The 20552-nt window shown below is 31.5% G+C and overlaps 1 protein-coding gene across 1 annotated transcript in view; it reads left to right on the top strand.

The window, feature by feature from the left end:
* LOC111041543 overlaps positions 1-20552 on the top strand; it is an 82103-nt gene that overhangs the window by 27675 nt on the left and 33876 nt on the right. The window contains exon 3 of the mRNA XM_022325837.1: positions 18063-18245. Coding sequence (XP_022181529.1) covers positions 18063-18245 — 183 coding nt within the window. The remainder of the gene's footprint in view (positions 1-18062; positions 18246-20552) is intronic.

Raw genomic sequence — 20552 nt, 5'->3', positions numbered from 1 at the left:
TATCGCCGTCCACAGGCACAGACTATACGGCATGTATTATTTTATTAGACCTATATAATGCAAGTTCATAACTTAGATGCTAAGTTATTTGAATTTCGATTATGGTCATTGGATTTTTTTGAAAATCGTCCGCCTATCAATTTACAGTAAAAATGATGTATTAATTTAAACAGTAAACGCGCGATTAATGGTATCGGCACAGGACACAGTGGGCCATAATCCAATAAAAGGATAAAATGGTGGTGATCACGATGATTGTCTATAATAATCGTCCTGTGTATTTTTTCTCATCGGTGCCTCCGACAAGCGAATTATCTATATAATATACACGTAATAACAATATTTTATATAATAATAATAATATGTACACCTATATTTACAATATATATTATAACCACCAATCGCCAAAATCAATAGGACACGCGCCAGTTATGACGGAAAACGGTTTTCCGGCCAAATCCAATTTTTTTTTATTTCATTTACCGCACAGATATATTATATATAAACATATATAAACCCGAGCGTTTATATATATATATATATATTCACGTCCAATCACTCAGGTCGGCCGTGAATAACGGTCTGAGAAAACCAGAGCATGTAAATTTTACTACTGGCCCCTGCTCGTTGTTGCGCATTATTCGCGTATTGTCTCTGTGTTATAATATTTTACATACACATTATACGAATAGATTTGCAAGTTAATGTAAAAAGTTACGTCTTAGACAATAATACGTCAATAGTCAACAACGAAATATATTTAACTTAAAAAGCTTAAAGTACCACAGAGAAAATGTATTGGCCAATTTGCTCGACTGTGGATAAATATTTTTTTTGTTTTTTAATTACCATTTTCTTCGCACACAGTGTTTGCGTACGTTTCAAATTTTTTAAATAATTAACATTCTGTTAAAAACGCATTCTACCTATTCATTTTTAAATCTGTCTTATTGGATATATTAGTGGTGTTGGCCATTACGTTTGTGCTCAGCTGGTGTCACCTAATTTTGTTTTGTTTGTTTTTATTTATATAAAACCATAGTATAGGTACGCATGATTGTACCCTCGACATACGGGAACAAAAATACTAAATAATTATAATAATGAGATAATTATTGTCCTGAGCTTCTTTCTTTGGGAAAACGTGTCTAATGAATCATTCAATTCGTACTCGCGTCTCACATCATATTATCCTTATTACTATGGTTTACGGGTTGCCGGAGATGCTCGTGTCGCTAGTCATTTTCCAGGAAAAATGTACACAATATACGTCGTGGAAAACCGTTACGATTAGTTCTGAAGGAACTGAACGAATGGAAAAGAACCGCGATCTCCGAGAAACATACTCGCGGCACCGGATGCCCCCGATGCTGCGCGTTAGTCGATCAGCGATTTTCTTTTTTAATCAAACATTTAGATCGCATCAAGGCCCATCGCAAACTCGCTGAACACACATACACGCACACACACACACACACACACACACACACACACACACACACANACACACACACACACACACACACACACACACACACACACACACACACACACACACACATACACACGAGTATTTGGACCGTGACTCGAGGTCGGATAATATATTAATGTTATATATATATATATTGTGTTCGAATACTCGTTGTGCAACACCTTCGGACATCGGACGGTCAATGCGACGGACGATGACGATGACGAGACGATACGTATCGTCAAGGGTGTCGGTATTGTACGCATTATTAATTATATCACATGTTGTTGTACATTATATCATATATTATCAGAGTTGAGCGTAAATTATATTATGTATACGATGTATAATATATATGTATATAACATGCAGGAGGCATAGGTATATAGCGTCTGCGGTTGCCGCGGCGGCTTCTTCTAATTATCAAGCCATTGTCTCGAAACACGATATTATTATTGTAACAAACGATCAATTTGCATACACAGTCCCTGTGCCCACTATCCGATGACCCGTAGACGACTCGGCGCGTAAGATAATAATTAATTACCATTGTGTCTCGTAATTTGCCGCGCGTGCGCACTGCAGCTCAAATATATATAATAAATACAATATATTATTATACTAATGCCTGTATATAATAGTAATAATATAATAAATCGCCAACGGATTACGTTTTGTTTTTACTTTTATTATATTGCGATTTTTGCGTAATTTTACACGTCCGTTCAACGAACAATAAGACGTTTGTGACGCGTTAAAACATAATGATATCTATACATTAAATTATAATAATCTCGTCGTCAATATAATATTGTAATATTGCGTATGCGCGAGTAAAATATATAAAATATTATGCACTATACCGTTGCAGTTGCGAAACTCCGTGTAGTTGTGTCCGATGACGAATTTGCACGATTTTATTGCTCTTTTTTGATAATAAATAATATGTACCGAAGCTAATAACGTGTCCCGTTGATAGGTTTTTAGTTTTTCCAACATCGTATTTTGTCGTCACTCGTCAACGTCTGCTGTGCAATATAGTAGCAGTGCAACGAAATTAAAATATAATATCAAGGGGGGTTTTCCGAAATGTACCGTCGAATTTCAAATGCTTTTATATTTTTAGTTTTTAGTTTTTGAATGAGAATAATATCATAATAATTTTTGAATTACTTTAATGGAAAGTAGGTTTACCTGCCTGTAAACGTTCAATGTAGCTCTTCTTGGCCACACGGACGATATAATATATAGTCGTAGCTCAAATTCTTTCATTGCAATTGAATCATTTAATTTTTTAGCTCCTCTGTGGTTGATGACAATAGAGTAGTAGTGGGTATCTTAAACATAATATTATCACCATATTAAATACAGTTCCATGGCGTAAGATCAGGTGACCTAAGAATAGACATAATTTTAAAGCATCGGATAAATCATTTTTAAAACCTTACAGGATGCTATTATAATATTTCATAGTATACTTGTTAATAAATAAAATACAAAAATATCAACCTTATTGTTGACATTTAATTTTTGGTTTTTTTTATTTCATCTCTACCCCACCCCCACTCCTTCTTAAGTTAGGTTAAAAAATACTGTGTGGGACTAATTTGTTTATTTTTTAATGTTGATATTGGATTTTTTTTATGAAAAAGAAATTTAAGTTATCGATCATCGGTTAGAGATTAACTCGTCCCACCATACGAATCCGTTACAAGTTATAGCTGTACAAGTTATTATGTGCCCATTATTACGATAGCCAAAATGTCAAATTACAAGAAAACGCTTTAGAAATATCACAAAAACAACATTCATTAAATTGAAACATTATGTATAGAATATATTTTTTTTTATCTCAGTACAACAAAGCCTCATATCGGTAGTTTATGGATTAAATTTCTGTCCACTGACAAAAAAATCTTCAATTTAAACAGTAGGCACTTAGATATTATAGTTTTGGAAAAAAATATAAATGATTGCTTAGCACATCTTACAAGAAACTAAAGTCGAGTTCAAAAGTTAGGTACCGACTGTGTGCAGGTATTAGCTGGATTTGTCCTATTCAAGTCATCTGTTCTTGGTTAAAAGTTATAGTTCTACCATGGTATCATGGGTGTACCTACCGTGTACATGGAATAATCATATTATTGATAACGGAATAAGACAGACACGTTTGTGACAGCATATATGTTATAATATATTGTTGTTATTATTAAATATAATATGAAGAGACGGGTTGCAATAATAATATTATACTGAACGTTCCGAAAATTATGATTAGGTACTGTTATGTTTCGATGAACATATTATTATTATTATTATTATTATTATTATATTTAACGTGTGCGTTTTGCACGAGTTGACCGGCAAATCGAAGACTGCGAAAAAAAGTCTTCTCGTATATTATTTTTTTCTGCATACGTCGAGCGCAATAATAATAATTCCCGATCGGAGGAAAAAAAATACTCAAAACGCGTGTTTTCATATAGCCAAAGAATTTTATAATATTTTAATATAATAAGTAAACGTATTATTTTTCGACGGTTACTAAACGAGCGATTATAATTTGCAGGTAAGTATACCTACTAAATACCCGACGTCAATGCGCTTATAAATCATAATAATATACGCAAATATAATATTTTGCAAATAATAATGTTAGCATATTTACGTCGTGTTTAGAAACGCACGAAGTTGAGCCCAAATTGTAGGCTAACGAGTGAACACTCAGTAATCTCATCGTTGGTCGCTACAATACTGCTTATTAATATACATGTGCGTGTCACTGAACAATGTTAATTGTACATAAAACTATCGTTTTTTAAGTCATTAAATCGCGAAATCCGACGAAGAAATAATTGGTGCCATTGGACATGGCTCGGACTAGTTAAAATCGTTAGCGAGCAAAATGGTTACTATAATTTGCGAAACGATGATTATAAATATGTAAAAAGAAATTATTCTAAATTCAAATAAAAAAATATTTTTAATTTTTAGTCAGTTAAGTGCATAACTGTCAAACTCTAATAAACAGTGATATTACATAATATTGTTATTTTTACTAAAAACTACCATGATAATAGATACTATTAACCTTAATCGTTAAGATGCATCTTGCTAAAACCTGGACACCTTCATGTTCACAAAGTTGAAATAATATTTCGATAATGTATCCTCAAAAATAATTTTTATAATTCAAATACGATTCAACAAAATAAAAATAAAAATGTGCATACAAATAGAAGTAAATTATTGTTATATTTGCTATATCCAATGGAAAAAAACAAAAGCTATTAATAACTTGACGGTAATAGGTTTCTTACTAACTATATTATCGTAAGTATTTTTCTGTTTCCTACCATAATCGTTCCTGTCAAAAATTACTATTTTTATACAACATTTACATACAATCGAGCATACTCAGTATTTCTCCAACCCTCTTTTTATACTTTAATAATGCATTTATATTCAAATTCTGATTTTTGGAATTATAATAATATAATATAGTATGATATTTATTTACAAGAACTACATCTAAAAATATTTGGATTTTATTATACCAAATTAAAAGCTGTGCTCCGTTGACATATTTTTTACCATACTTGGTTGAGAAGATGGTATTTTGGAAAATGTGTTTGCAATTCAAATTTAAATTCAAACCATTGACTTCTGAGTTATTAAAATGTATTTGTACTGATCATAAATAAGTCTTCAATAATATAATATCATGAACCATGGCCTTACATAAAATATTAAACAGAGGTAATATGCTAACTAGGTGCTTAATAAGTAGTAGGTCTAGTAGGTCCTTATATCATATTCTGACAATTTTTACAAATTATAAAATATAATAAAGTAATTTATAATTAATATACTTGTGTCTCGTATACGATGGTTATAATAGTTATCAAAGATTGAGTGTTTCAAAATAACGTAACGAAATAATATTCTTGTTTATTGCCATTTACCATTTTATTGTGGGAATCGTCTGTAGAATAATTATGGTCTATAGACTATACTATTATACGTAGGTACCTATGTAATGTAGTTCGTAATTATATTTTATTATATTCAATGAACTGTGTGCCCACTCGAATAGTACGCTTAGCAATAGTAAAAGTATTTTTAATTAATATTTACATGTCATTCAGCGCGTTTCAACAGTTCATAACTGTCGGTTGTGTTGATTATTATTTATTACTACAATGGTTATAATGGTTATAAACTATAGGAACGTCGGCAAGTTTTTACAAATTTGATACATATTTTTAAGTCCGATTTGTTAAAGGTTATTGGCCACGGCTATTCATCTTGTTTAAGAAATAGCAGTTACGATTGTAAAAAAAAAATAAAAATAAATGTATAGGTACCACCTACATAATATATTTATATATAAAATAATAGTCATAATAATTGTAACTATATAATAATAATGAAAAAAAAAACACAAAATCACCTTGTCCGCACTCGAAGTTTTCATTTTTATGACCTCTGTTCACCTTTGAATCTTTGATCCGAGTGCCTATACATAGGTAGACATAATAATGTTGCAACACAATAAAATTATTGTATTTAGTGTGAAACGATATGCGTCGTCGGCTTAGTTACAAATGGATTCATCCTAAAAAAAAATAAAAATTAATATCCATCAAGACCACCCGTCAGGGTTATTTATAATTTATTTTGGCTTAAAGATCAGTAGTTGAGAGCGTTATCGAAAAAAATGTGTGTACCTATAAATTCTTCATAGATTGCGACTATAGTTTGTCTTTTTTTTGTCTGTAACGAATTTTTAAGAAATTCTACTTCTAAACAGACAATAATCAATAATAATAAGAAGAATTACATAATATAATAATTGGTACCTGCCCATACAATGCAATATTATAATAGGTATAGTACAAGAAAAGCTTATCCAGTAACCCGTTTGTGATTATTATTTACGGCTGCAGCTCATACACAAATTTTAGTTTTTGCGCAGTTTATTTAATTTATGATACAACACGATTATGGTATACGGTATCAGTGTTTATGGTCATACGGTATTTAAGGCATAATATATATTATATAATTTAATGTGTCATTAATAATTACTAACTAATAAATAATATGGTTGTTAATTTAAAAACCGTATACACCTTCAGTGCCGAAAATTGCACAACTATGTAAAACCTTAAGAAAAAGTGACAAATAACAATACGTCAGTACTTCCTACGTAAACGATGTATATATATTATACATATGTATATACACAAATAGAAAATCTGAACATTAAATAAAATATTGATTTTAAATATTTTATCGTTGATATTTATGAAATAGGTAAATCGTTAATTCTGTCATTTGTTGTTTCGATCATCTGTAAGATTAATTTAATCCAATTAGTACGTTTGAAATATTTTCAAATCGAATTAACAATTATCAAAAAATGATATAAAAACCGAAACTTTTTAGAAATTATAAAAACGATAAAAAAGTTTAAGACTTGAATACGAGACGCGCACCACGTACCTAACACGTCGAATGCTTACAAACTTGTCAATATCCATGTTACGACCAATCATAAGAAAAACACCACCTTTTGGGATCCATTGGGGAACGTCATAGGGTGCTGTAGATAAGACCATGAAAAGTGCCTGGCCGAAAACCAGTTAGACATAACTAATGGGAGTTATCCACGGATGGGAGGGGGGGGTGAATATATAAATGAATGACTTATGCTGCTGTTTTTCAGTAGTAAGTCGAAAGCTTGGAATAAGCATGTCTGATATTATATGCGTCCATGCGTAATTCGTTTTCTATTTTTGTAGACGTTTTTACTAGTGAAAATAACATTATAATAACATGTGTAGGTATTATGTTTTTATATGTTTCGCCAAAAATAAACCGGGCACTCAGCGCTTCGGAAGTATAATTACGGTTACCACAAACATGTTATAATATTATAATACACGACTGAAAGTTCACGCTTTGCGGTAAGGACCTATATAGGTACACCTACCTACACAGACACAGGTGTAAATTACCAACTTTAAAGAGATACAACCGTTTCCTATCAGTGGGTTATTATTTTTTTTTCGTCAGTGTGAACCTACTACGATAGATTAGGAAACTGCAGTTGTACTTGCATATATTTTCTCATAAATTGTCGTACATAACATTATATTATGATCGAGTCTCGTTATATGGAGTTTATAGAGGATTGGATATTGTTTGAGCGAATGTATAATTTTATCGATATTGGAGACGGCCATGTCTGTTACACATCCTTCAGTCAATTTGGTTGGATGTTGGCCGTGGTTGTCCTCGCTCTTTTTACATAAATTCTCTTTCTCTTCTCGGACTGGCCTCAGATCTCGTATAGGCGTCCTTGACTTCTCGTTACAAGTTTTCACCACGCACCTCTCGTCTTCCTAATTTTCTGGAACTATTTCACCATTTTAAGTCATGCCAACTGGTCCTTAGATGCTTGCTCCATAATCCTTTTGCTGTTATCTTTGTTGTTAGGCAGCTCATACCATTATTTGGCCCACGTAGTATAAGTGGGTTGCTATATAGTATCCACTATATAATAAGTTATAGATGAAACTTTTCTGTTTGTATTTCAAAATAAAATTAAAAATTAAAAATTACAATATAAAATATCAAAATAATAAATATAAAATTATGTATACATATTAAATATTATAAAATATGTATAAAATTATTTTATTACTAGGTGTACATCCGACTTCGTTAGAGGAAAAATTAACAAACATACAACATATGCTTGCCATATCGGTGTATTTTGGTCAAGATTATATACAAATTAATATGGCTTACGGTTTTATTAAATAAATTCAAAGTAGTAGTAGAGTAAAATTATAAAAAAATAAATATTTAAAAGAAAAATGAATGGAATTAGTAAATATTTGACTAAAACTGAGTGCTATAAGTAAATTTTAAATTATGCAAAAAAAAACCTCATCATTGAAACTTAGGCGCATTGCCCAAGTTAAACTACTAAGATGCTTTTGGAACTCCAAATAACATTGAAACGGGCTTACATGTGAATAGGTATCGGAGGGGGGAGGGGGAATCCGTACTGATAAACCATTGCCGAGGATCGAGATTTGTCGAAAACCATTGCTCGCTCGTTTATTATATCGTTTTTGCACAATCTTGTTGAAACTCTCGAAATTGTTCACATACATGTATAGTACATTCTGTGACCAGTTTTTCAATCTCCAAAAGTGCTGCAGGAACCACGCACCAAGCTTTTTACGCCTTTTCATTCTACAACTGCAATTACTAATGCTACTGTCCGGGAGAAATTGTCTACGCAGAAAAACGAAAAATAAAAACACATATTATCGTAAAAACCAATTGTACCATTGCGGTATACTACACGCAGCGAATCTGAATGTGTACCGATGACAGCGGGATTATAATAATATATTTTATAGTAAATAAATTGACAACGATCTCCCTCCAACTTTATTATAATCAAATAATATACGTTTGATATTTTGGTGACGAAATTAGGTAGGTATTTTATGGATTTTATGCAATTTTTTAACGTTCACATTTCTATTTTTAAAATTTTTTAATAAATTATTTATTCATTTATAATGATGACACTTGTAATAAAGCATTTTCAATTTCATTAAATGGTATTATACTATTATATACATTAGTTTCTGTATACAGTGTGGACATATTGGAAACTCAAGTTAGAAAAATGAAATAGATACATTCATAGATCAGAATCTTGAATTGACACTACCTATCTTATACATTGTATCCAAAAAATGTTATAATTATGATAGTTTATATCATAGCATATAGTTATACTTAATACAATACAATTATATATTGCATAACTACCTAGAAGATAATAAATCCGGTACAGAATGTCTAACCATTACAATTAAAATATAATGAATACCTAATAATCAATGTAATATAATAAAATATAAACAATAGTATATAGGTATCTTATATTTATTGCAATAAATTATTTACCCTAGTGATAATAATGAAAACAATAAATACTAAATAGATGTGATGCTAGTTGTATAGATTAAAAATTACTTGTAGGTTTGTACAAAAAAACGTATTTTATGCAAATAATTAAATATACATAAAAACAAATAGGAATGATGAGGCACATATCATTTTCAGCTAATATATAAAAAGTGTTGGAGAAGATGCTGTTGAATGTTTGTTCGCATTATTTGTTTCGTCTGTCTCATAATATTGTAATAATTCTGTTAGTGCTAAAATTGAAATATGGATTTAACCGATTACTTAAACTGTATAATCAATAAATTAAGTACTTAAAAAAAAATAATTCCGTACACTCGTGGAATGTTTCACTTTCCTACAATTAATATACAAATAATAATACATGCTATGGACCTAATAAATTAGTTATTTAAAACACAAAAATATGTGTTTACATCGTTAAGATCAGACGGGACAGAATCATATTCAAATGCAGTACATTTCAAATCCATCTCGATGGGAAAAATCGGTGGTTCATTATCACCGCTATGCCCTCCAAGTATCATCCAACTTATTTCTTGATTGTAACTAGTGATTTGTGAAGCAATTACTTGAAATCGGTCAACAACATCATATACGTGTTTACTTTCAAGGAGTTCGATTTTGGTCAAAACGTCTTGTCTTAGAGCGATGAATCGTTCTCTTGCTATTTGTCGGCATCTCAATAGAAGCCTACACAAAACAGAAACAATGATTGTATGGTTTTAATAAAATATTGTTCTTGTTTCAATGTACTTAGTGTTTAGTTTCTATTTATAGGTATACTTTACAATCAAACTGATGTTATTTTTTTTTGTATCGGCATTACTACCTGTATTCGTAGTTTCCTGTTTCAATACGATACACAAGATCTTCTGTCGATTTTGTAGTTTTCTGTGCTAAGTCTAACTCCTTGACTTTCAAACAGTAAGATAAAAATTCACATTTCACATCGACATACTTGCGTATCGTTTGTTTGGTGTCTGGAATAGCTTTTGTCAGGTATGTGCCAAACGATCTAGATATCTAATCCGGAACTATAAATCATATTTAATACAACAGTGTATCCGGTTTTGTATACTTACTGGCTTTATAACTTCAATTAGAAGAAGACCTTTACGCTCCATTTGCCTGTGATATTCTGCAAAACGCATTAAAGATTCACTAGCTCTAGGTTGTGGTTCTCTGACAGCTATATCTGCAAATGTCTCCCCAAATTCTACGGGAAATTAACACAGATAATGACTACACAATTTGTAGAATATTGTCAAATATTGAAAAATACACAAATCGCTTTAATAATATCATAAGACGTGCTGTTACTTAAGACTTTAGGTACCTTTATGAGATTGGGTCAAAGCATAAAACGCATCGAGTACACGTTCTAAGTGATCGACCATGCAACGATATGCTTGTTCCAAGTTCTCCAGCTGTTGTAAATGTTTAACAAGACTGTCATTGACAATAATTGCACGAGACATACACAGAAAATCAGCAATAGTTTCAGAAACATTTTCAACTATCCTATGTTTACATTTTTTTAATACAATATCCAAAGTTTTTCCTTGTCGGACATCAGCTTGTAATTTGTTATATTTTAAAATCACTGGATTCTTACATACAAATAAATTAACTCACATTAAATATTATAAAAACAGTTCAGCTCTGGTTGAATAATTAGGAGTATAAAACTCACACCACTTGATTGTATCATTTTTGATACTTGCAGTTTGTGACGTCCACTTACACGTTCATTATTAATAGCTAGCAGCTCATCGCCACTTTCTAATGTACCATCTAATGCAGTTGGCGAATCGTCTAAAACCTAAAATAATATAATGCACAAAGTACAATGCATTTATGACTGAAATCGAATTCATGATATTTGTCAGAAAATATATAATAAAACAATATTCATACCTGTGTAATATATATACACGGGCAGTGAGGTGGTCCTCCATCTATTGTAAACCCTAAACGATTGGTTGCCTTGTCCTTATGAATTTTTACAGTCCCAGAGGTTACTTTCATACCCCTAAAAACGCTGTGTTGAAATAAAGATGTCACGATGGAGTGCATTTTTATACTCACATGGTATCTTCATTTAAATGTAAACAATGATCATTGTACATAGTCTCAGATGGATTATAGTTGCAAACAGTGAAAAAATATTAGAATAGAAGTAGAATTGAATATCATTTTTTTTTTTTTTTTTTTATTAGAACATATAAATAATTTGTGCTAAAGAAACATAACATTAGTTGTAAAACCATGGAAATGGAGATTAAAATAATATTAATTGAGACATATTATAATTTAAATTCAATAAATTATGAATCCTATGCTGGAAATAAAATGGCACGCAAGTTACAGATCGCAATTAAATTAATTTATTTTTTAGAGTGATGCTTACAACTACTATAGGTTGATATAATGTGACTCACACAGTCCCACATGTATTTCGTCCTACTTCACCAAAATTGAATATTTTGTAGTTTATAGAGATGCAATCAGTTATCATTTAACCAGAAATATATATATACGAAATGGAAAAGATAATTTTCTTTAATATATATTTTAATAATTATTTAAAAGTCATTGTATAATCATGCTTATGGACTCAGAAAATACTCGATTTCAGAGGTTAAGAAAGGAGCTACAAAGTTTAGAGTATATACACTATATACCTTGAACTGCGTTCGAAATATACCGAGTGTTTTCCGACACAGGCGAATTGCTCTTCTCGGTCGATTTAGTTCCCAGAGCGAATTGCACCGACTCCGATTTATCCGTGAACTGAGGTACACCAAAATTCGCCAATGTAGCACCGTATTTTGTGTATCCCCGAAGACAGGTTACAGCCAAATAATAAACGAAAATAACACCAAGTAAACTCTACACAACAAGGGCAAGATAATACACAAGTCAGTATTAAAATCATATCAATAATAAAACTAGAACCAGAACAGTTTTTGAAAAACCGAAACCAAATCAAAAAAGCTGCAAGAGTTCTAGCTCCGAAGTACTACGATATAATTTTATTATGATGGTGGTTTTTGTCCACGAAACGGCGTAAAAATGAAATTATACTTTGACTTTATTATCGGACTTACACGGATGGACATCGATAGTTTTCCGAGAACACTATAGAGGAGAATACACGTCTGTATATCATACATTTATATATATATAAATATAACGCCCGAGCTATGATTATCATTGTTTTTTGTTTGTCTTTTGTGCACGCGGTATTATGATATTGTTATAATGGCAGCTAGTCGGCGGCGGTGATTGTAATTCGTAATAATTATAACAACAATAATTGTTTAGCCGCAGGGGCATCGCAACCACTACCTGTATGCATCAACACTCGAACAAAATAATATTCTCACAGACGTTTTATTTAATTACGACGGCGGTGCGTACCACGCGCTATTTCGCGCACGTGTGTAGAATAGACGATTAAACGAAAACAATTATTATATCATATTATTTTATTATTATTGTAATATGCTAAACGCACCGCGGATCTCTCACGCGCGCCGCCCAAACGGTATAGTTGTGTGAGCACGAATCGTAATATTCGTAACTGTATAATAATATTATGTTGGCTGTTCGTCGTCCGGTTGTGTTATCTACAACACATCGTAATTGTAGGTAAGTATTTCATTTTAAACCATCATGCTATTATTAACTATAAAAGAGCGTGCTCCGACTTCGTCGGCAGGGTTTGCAAAAACACAAAAAATAAAGCTCGGAAAAATTATTGAGCTGTTCCCTCTAAAAAACAAATCACAATAATCATCTATAAATGAATATAAATGTGCCAAAGTTCCCTGCCATTCCCGATTAATGACTTTCGAGAAATCACCTCCCGCCAAAGTGCGTCGCACCAATCGCAGACAACTGTTATTGACAATCATTGACATTCGACGGTGCAACAACGATAAATAATAATATTATGTTATTCACGCTTAGAGTTGTGCCCAGCCGACGATTACACCGCATCGGAATAATATTTTTATAATACTCGACGATTTACGACGACGGTGGTTGATGCGTCTACAGATCAGAAGACGACCTGACCGCGGCCGGACGTCGGGTTTATTGCGAACTTCCGGTCGTGGAACAATATAAGTACCGTTCCGGACGACCATATTATTATTGTTTCGTGTACGTAATATTATTATCATCTACGACTTCCGTCCAGTGGCATAATACCTACACGTTTATACGCCTATCATCCCATCCACGTCGGATCTCAATGATTCCTGCTAGTCCGAGAGATAAATGTACCTAATGATTGTAGGTAGGCAGATATATATATATAAATGTTAATGTTAAAATGTATAATATTGGCACTTTGGCGATTGGCCTTTTCCCTTGAAAACTCCAACTACCCACTTTCCGTAATAATAACCTTATAATAATACATCGCGTTTAATTCTATGTTATTGTCGTGGTCCTGATACTAATATTATTGGATAATTATATGAAGAAGAAAATACTAAAATATGGTACTTCTATAATATACTTACGAGATTCTATACGGTCTCCGATCGACGTTGACAACACCCCCCGGGCAAAGCACCGCATAAGTTAGGTTATATAGTTTGTCATTTAAAAACTACTGAAAAATACGAGTCTAATACACACATAATATAATGGTTGTGGTAGACAGTCTAATATGATCACCAAGCGGCCAGTAATCGAACTTATTTGGCTCGTATAAAGAGGAAATTTATTTATTTTGATAGTGAATTAAAAGAGATTTTTGTGAATGTTGATTTTATTTTTTTATTTTATTTGAACAAACATGTACCTACATTGCATTTCGATTGATCCCGAAAACTCCTTAAAGAAAATTGGCCCTCCGAAAATACTAATTGGTGATTCCCAGAATAATATATAATCGTTAGATCGTTTTTTTTTTTTTTTTAAAAGAATCTTATTATTATATCAACACAATATAATGCACAAAGTATTAAACAAAACAACAACAATTACCTACTCCTTTAAGCAGAGCTTGTGATGGTTGTGTAGTGAGTTAGACTCCAAATTATGAAATAAAAATAAATTGAGTTATACATAATAATAAAATAAAAAGCAAAGCAATAACACACAGACTTGGTACTACCAAACTATAAAAATGTACACATTTCATTAAATAATCCATTATTGATACATTTTTTACTTACACATAACGAGATACAAATATTTTATAAATATATAGTCAGTATAACTATTAATCATGTGTTACAACCAAAGCTGCACACATCGTACAACGACTTATGTATTATTAAGTCTGAATTCGCTCACTGCCAAAATAGTATTTATTTAATACATTTATAGGTAGTTATTGTCAAACGCAATAATAATATTAGTAATTTAAGTACTTCAATTGTATAATAATTTATATCAATCGTGTCTATCCTCCCTTCCCTGCTATTATAATAATATGTATTATATTATCATTTAGATTTTATCGTGCACAATGAACACGTGTGACCGCCGCTTGATGTCTTGATTTAATATAACATATTATATGGTATTATAGGTAGATATTTCAAGAAGTATTGTGGAATTCAATTTAACTTCAAATAATACATAAATTAAAATTACCATTACAAAATACTAATATAGGTACTAATTATACCTATTAAATAATTAATAATATGATACAATAATGTGAACAATTTACAATAGATTGATACGACTGTGGCTTGTCGATTTTATAGAAAGTTTAAAGACTTTATACTTAACATGCTTTTTGTAATGATCAAAGGTTTTATTTTTTTGTAGAACTGACAGCAATAGGTTATGTTTTCCGATCCCGTTGAGTTATATATAATTCTTTAACATTGTTCCCTTTTGGACGAATATTAAAGTTTGATTTTTAGCAACTCTACGTTCACGAAGGGGGATGATTGGGGAAGAGAAGAAGGTTAAATAAACATAAAATACAATCAAATTCATTTCGATCACTAAATCTTTGTAAATCGGTAAAAAGTCGGTACTTTAATATTTTCAAAGACACGTTTGGAAACAAAATATCTTAAAGTCTTAAATTAATTTACACTTATAAGTATCAAAATATTCTAGAAAAATGCGAAAAAAATGCACCAAAAGAGTTTGTATTTAAATTCACGTCACACTGTAAAACGTATGTTGCGCTTCCAATTGGCCCCTTTTTTACCATTACCCGGAAAAAAATAATATTCAAATGTACACGCGAATCCCGTAATAATAAATCATATTATGTGGATCGAGATCACAAACGCACATCATAAATAAAAATATTCGTTATTTTATCGTATGAATAAAAAATTAAAAAAAGGTAATAATATTGTTACGGTATTTAAAAATGTTGTCTACACGTCGTCGTCAACGAGATCGGTGCTCGGGTAGGCTGGAATCGTTTCCTCGGCTCACCGATGTGTTAAAACTCGAATCGCATCATCATCGTTATTCTTGATACTTAAAACGATACTCGCCGCTTCGTGCCGTGTGTACCTAAGGTTTTTCTATCATTATTATTAAGACAGAATATTATATATTATAGTTAGCAGGACTCGAGAGTTGGAAAATATTTACTCATCAGAGCTTGCATAATATACAAGTGCTTAAAAACGCTAAAAGACTGTGCGAGTGATAATAAAGTAGAAGCATTAAAATATTATTATATAATAACGCTAATTTCAAATTTTGAGTGTCTCTTTATAACTTGTCAGTGCATACTAAATCATTAACATTAACAACTATAATGACGTATAAAGTAATAATTCAATGTTCCTTAAAATCGTCAAAATGACATAGAGTTACCTAATATTAAAAGTTTTAAACGTGTGAAAAAAATTATTTTAATATTTACAATCCCCGTGCCCATTATAATGGCGTATAATAAAATATATGAATTAGATAAATATTACATTTTTCATGGGACAATATAGGGTACAACACATAGCAATGACGATCTGAGCCTTGATTGCACACTGTGCATACATTTAATGTGTTCCTCTCGACTGTTTAGTTAAATTGGGCTGAAACTCTTAAAGTTTTTAGATACTCTAAAAATATTTAACATCTAAGTCTTACGGTTTCGATAGTATTAAATTTGGTTTTATCGAATTGTAATTCCAAAAAAAGTAGAGGGTACTATTATGGTACTATACCTAGTACCTACCTACTATGATAAATCGTACTATGAGATGATTTTTTTTTAAATATAAATTGACAATATTATATACTACATGGGGAAGATCGTAAACAGTGATTTGCCACCTTGCCAGTCAGACCTTAGGGGAAAAACGTAGTAACACGATAATAACTCTGACGGGAATACAGAAACTCGAACGAAGTTTTCCAATAAAATAACGGAGAGGGCGAATATTTAGCTGTTAAGTATATTATATTGTATTATAAAGCTTATGTAACAGAAATCGACGTGTCTCGAGGCAAGGTTCACCTATAATAGTATACCTAATATTATTATATTAAAGGAAAATACTTTTCTAAATACTTTGATGTATTAAGTATAATATGACGAGGGGTGGGTCCTCAGTAAAAGTTGTATTCCGCTGCACTCCATTTATTTAAAATTTAAATACTTAAAAATCTATACTTAATTCAATATCCGACATTGTTCAACATAAATTATTTTTGAAAAGTATTCTGACTCCACAATGAAACTAAAAATGTAGTAACAAAAAACCTAAAAAAACTCACCATGTACACGGTACAAAATTAGATATTTTTTTTTGTAAGTATTATAAATACAAATCAAATTATATAAAATGTAGCCATTAATAAGCGTCATCTCATGTGAATGGCTTTATAAATATATGTTTTTGTATCAAACGGTTTCCAAAAGGTCGCGTGTAGCTCCATCCTCTCTCCCCCCGAGCAGAGATGGTAAAAATCACTTATGTTTGATTTAATACAATCAAACTACCCCTCTTAAAAGTAATGAAAATCTCGGAAATTACTACGCTATTGTTAATAATCATTAAACATAATCCAACTGCAGAAAGCGACTGCATACAATACTATAGTTGCACCGGTTCGTTGATCGTGTCGGATCATCTCTTCCGGCCTGCCGAGACCTCGGTGTTTAAGAGTCACGATATATATAGCTTGTCCAATCAAATTAATATGTTTCAAAGCCGCACATATTATATATACACATTGATAGTAATAATATAACGACCCATGTCGGCGGCGGGGCCAAAGTCCTTTTCTCGTCATCGCGACAAGTCATCCGGAGGATTAACACGATTTTCGGTCGCTACCATCACTATCACACTATCGTCACTCTGCAGTTTCGATCTCTCTCTATCTTCACCGTCTCCGTCCGAACGGGCTTTCGGTTTTTGTATACCTATAAGCGTGATAGTAATAACTATGTGGATAATTTGATCGTGAAAGGGGTGGGAGTGAACAAAATTTTATCTCTGGAAAACCAAACACTGCAGCAATTATTCACTCGTTATGCATAACTTTTTTTTTTTAACAGCAACTGGACCAAAAATATCCAAATTGCTTATTAATAATTATTTTTGTACCATTACAGATGAGGGTGCTGTGCCAAGAGTCGATCACCACCGAAGGAGGAGTGGTGGTGGGCAGCGGTGCCGGACCCACGGAGCTCTATCCGAACGGCGAAGAAGGTGTGGACGACGTCGGCAGGGAGAACGTGTTTGTGCTCAACGATACCAGGGAAGCTCTGTCTCACGACGGTAGCGAACACAATTCCGTAAGTGTACATTTAATGCACTTAAATTAACTGCACCTGCAACAAAAATTCAAATCTGTAGCTTTGTATCGTAACTATTATAATTATTGATCAAAATTTGCTTATCACATTTTGTGCCCAAAACCGGAAGTCCCAACCTCAAAAAAATTGTCTGCCATATTATTATGCGGTAGCACATGGTTTAGTTTGGCATCGCTGGCTTGAAAATAATTGATTTCGCTGGAGTCGCAAAATAAAATTTCCCTGAAATGGCATGAGTTTTTTGAATTGATGTGTGTAATTGTGCTGTGTAATATAGAATAATAATAAAATCAAATATAAAAATACCTGGGCTTAATATGATCCTGCGAAAAAATTGTTTGAAATGATGGCTGGACAACGATTTTCAGGGCAAAAGATTTAGGCGAATTACTCTAACAAATTTTCGGTTGGAGGACTAAGCTCATAAGATTATTACTGCGACAGCATTACTATAAAAATATTATTATCTATTATAGGTATATATAAAATACCGCAATCCTATTATTGTATTTATAGTGGAAATAATTTATAACAAAGTAGGTCATAACAACTTTTTTGTATTTCTATTTAATTTTTACAGCTATAGGTAATACTATACTTGATTTTTTTTCATATCATATAATATTTTGAACATTTTTTTCGTACCCAAAATATAGGAAAGAGCTTGTAGCAAATTATCGCAAACATCAAACAAAAACACATTTTCTTTATTATAAATAATATTATTATATTTCCACATCAGATTGTACTTTGTTCACTCGACCAGCCATTAATTTATAATATACATGCGTACCTACCACCGGTGTAGGTAATTAATTTTATACATACGAGGGACGGACCCGGGAGCTGCTGAATTTTAGTTTATGGTTAATAAAGACATAATCGTTCTCGGGTTGCTGAGGGGGCGAAAATCAAATCGAAAACATAGGTATAATAGTATAGGTATAATGGTAATCATACACCACGATATGTACGATAATATCATAATAATGGTACATTATATACCTTTAGACAGTTAAATGTTTACGACCACTTGAATAATAATAATATTATAAGGGCTTCATTTTTTCGTTATTGTAATTTACTGTAAGCTTTAATTACATCGATTTGTGTTTTTTTCCACCAGCCGACGAACGGTAAAATAAAATTATTATACTCTGGACTCTGCCATAGCCATTAGGTGTACGTGGTATATGTGGTACATTCGATAAATTATGTGTAGTATAATATTATGTACCAGATTTATATATCTATCATGACTGGATATATAGATACCTACCTAATTTCTATAATACAGTTGTTATTTGTAACTTCTCAAAATGTCGTATATATTATCAATGGGACTTTCAACGGTTTGCTTAAAAATATATTTATTTATACATTTAATTTAATGAATTTAAATTTTTGGTTCCTTTTTTTTTTATTAGTCCGTCTGATATTAATTATTTGAGTGTAGCTTCATTTCCATGTATATCCTGATATGCTGTTGTTGAATATTTTTGGGATGTGACAAAAAAGCAACGAATAAATTGTTATTTCATTTAAAAATACGCCTCAACTACCAGGGTTATTGGCGTTTCTGAAGAAACACATTACATTTTATAATTTCTAAAATACATTACTAATACCATTATATCCAAAATATCTTAAAATGACACATTAAGTTTTAGCGTCCTTATTGAAAATACATGTGATATAATTTTATGTGTTCTCGATATATTTTCTGAAATAGGTTTGTCTCTTTGAGGAATTCCAGAAGAATTCTCTCTGTGTTGGGTGATAGTATTTCGCATTGATTTTAGAGGACAGTAGTACAGGTTAAAACAGAGTGAGATAATTATATATATATATATCGCAAACGAACCTATTATATTATATCTACCTAATAATTTAATAGCTTAAAGTAAGATAATTAATTATTAAGATGATACTATTATATAGTTTAAACTTCAACTTGTCATAAAATATAATTTATTATAGCGTGTGCACTTTGCTTATCAATAAGTTAATATATTTTGGAGCTACTTTGTAATGACTAAGCTCAGAGTGTGTTCGGTCCTTTATACTTGGGTAGGTACTTATATTTTTTCCCCATAGTCATAAGTCGATGTCATATAATAAAGGTAATATTTTTATTACTATTATTACTACCTACATAGCTATTTTGTACCCAATATACAAATAATGATAGTGACTAATAATAATATACTCAAGTCATATTGTTTTAATCGCTCATTCGTGTTCGGTTCACTAAAGCACCTATATTAGGTAGACGGTAATCCCGTT

Source organism: Myzus persicae, unplaced genomic scaffold (genome assembly GCF_001856785.1).
Source record: "Myzus persicae strain clone G006 unplaced genomic scaffold, MPER_G0061.0, whole genome shotgun sequence".
NCBI lineage: Eukaryota > Metazoa > Arthropoda > Insecta > Hemiptera > Aphididae > Myzus > Myzus persicae.
The sequence above is the reverse complement of the archived record's forward strand: the minus strand, read 5'-3'. Positions and strand labels throughout refer to the sequence as shown.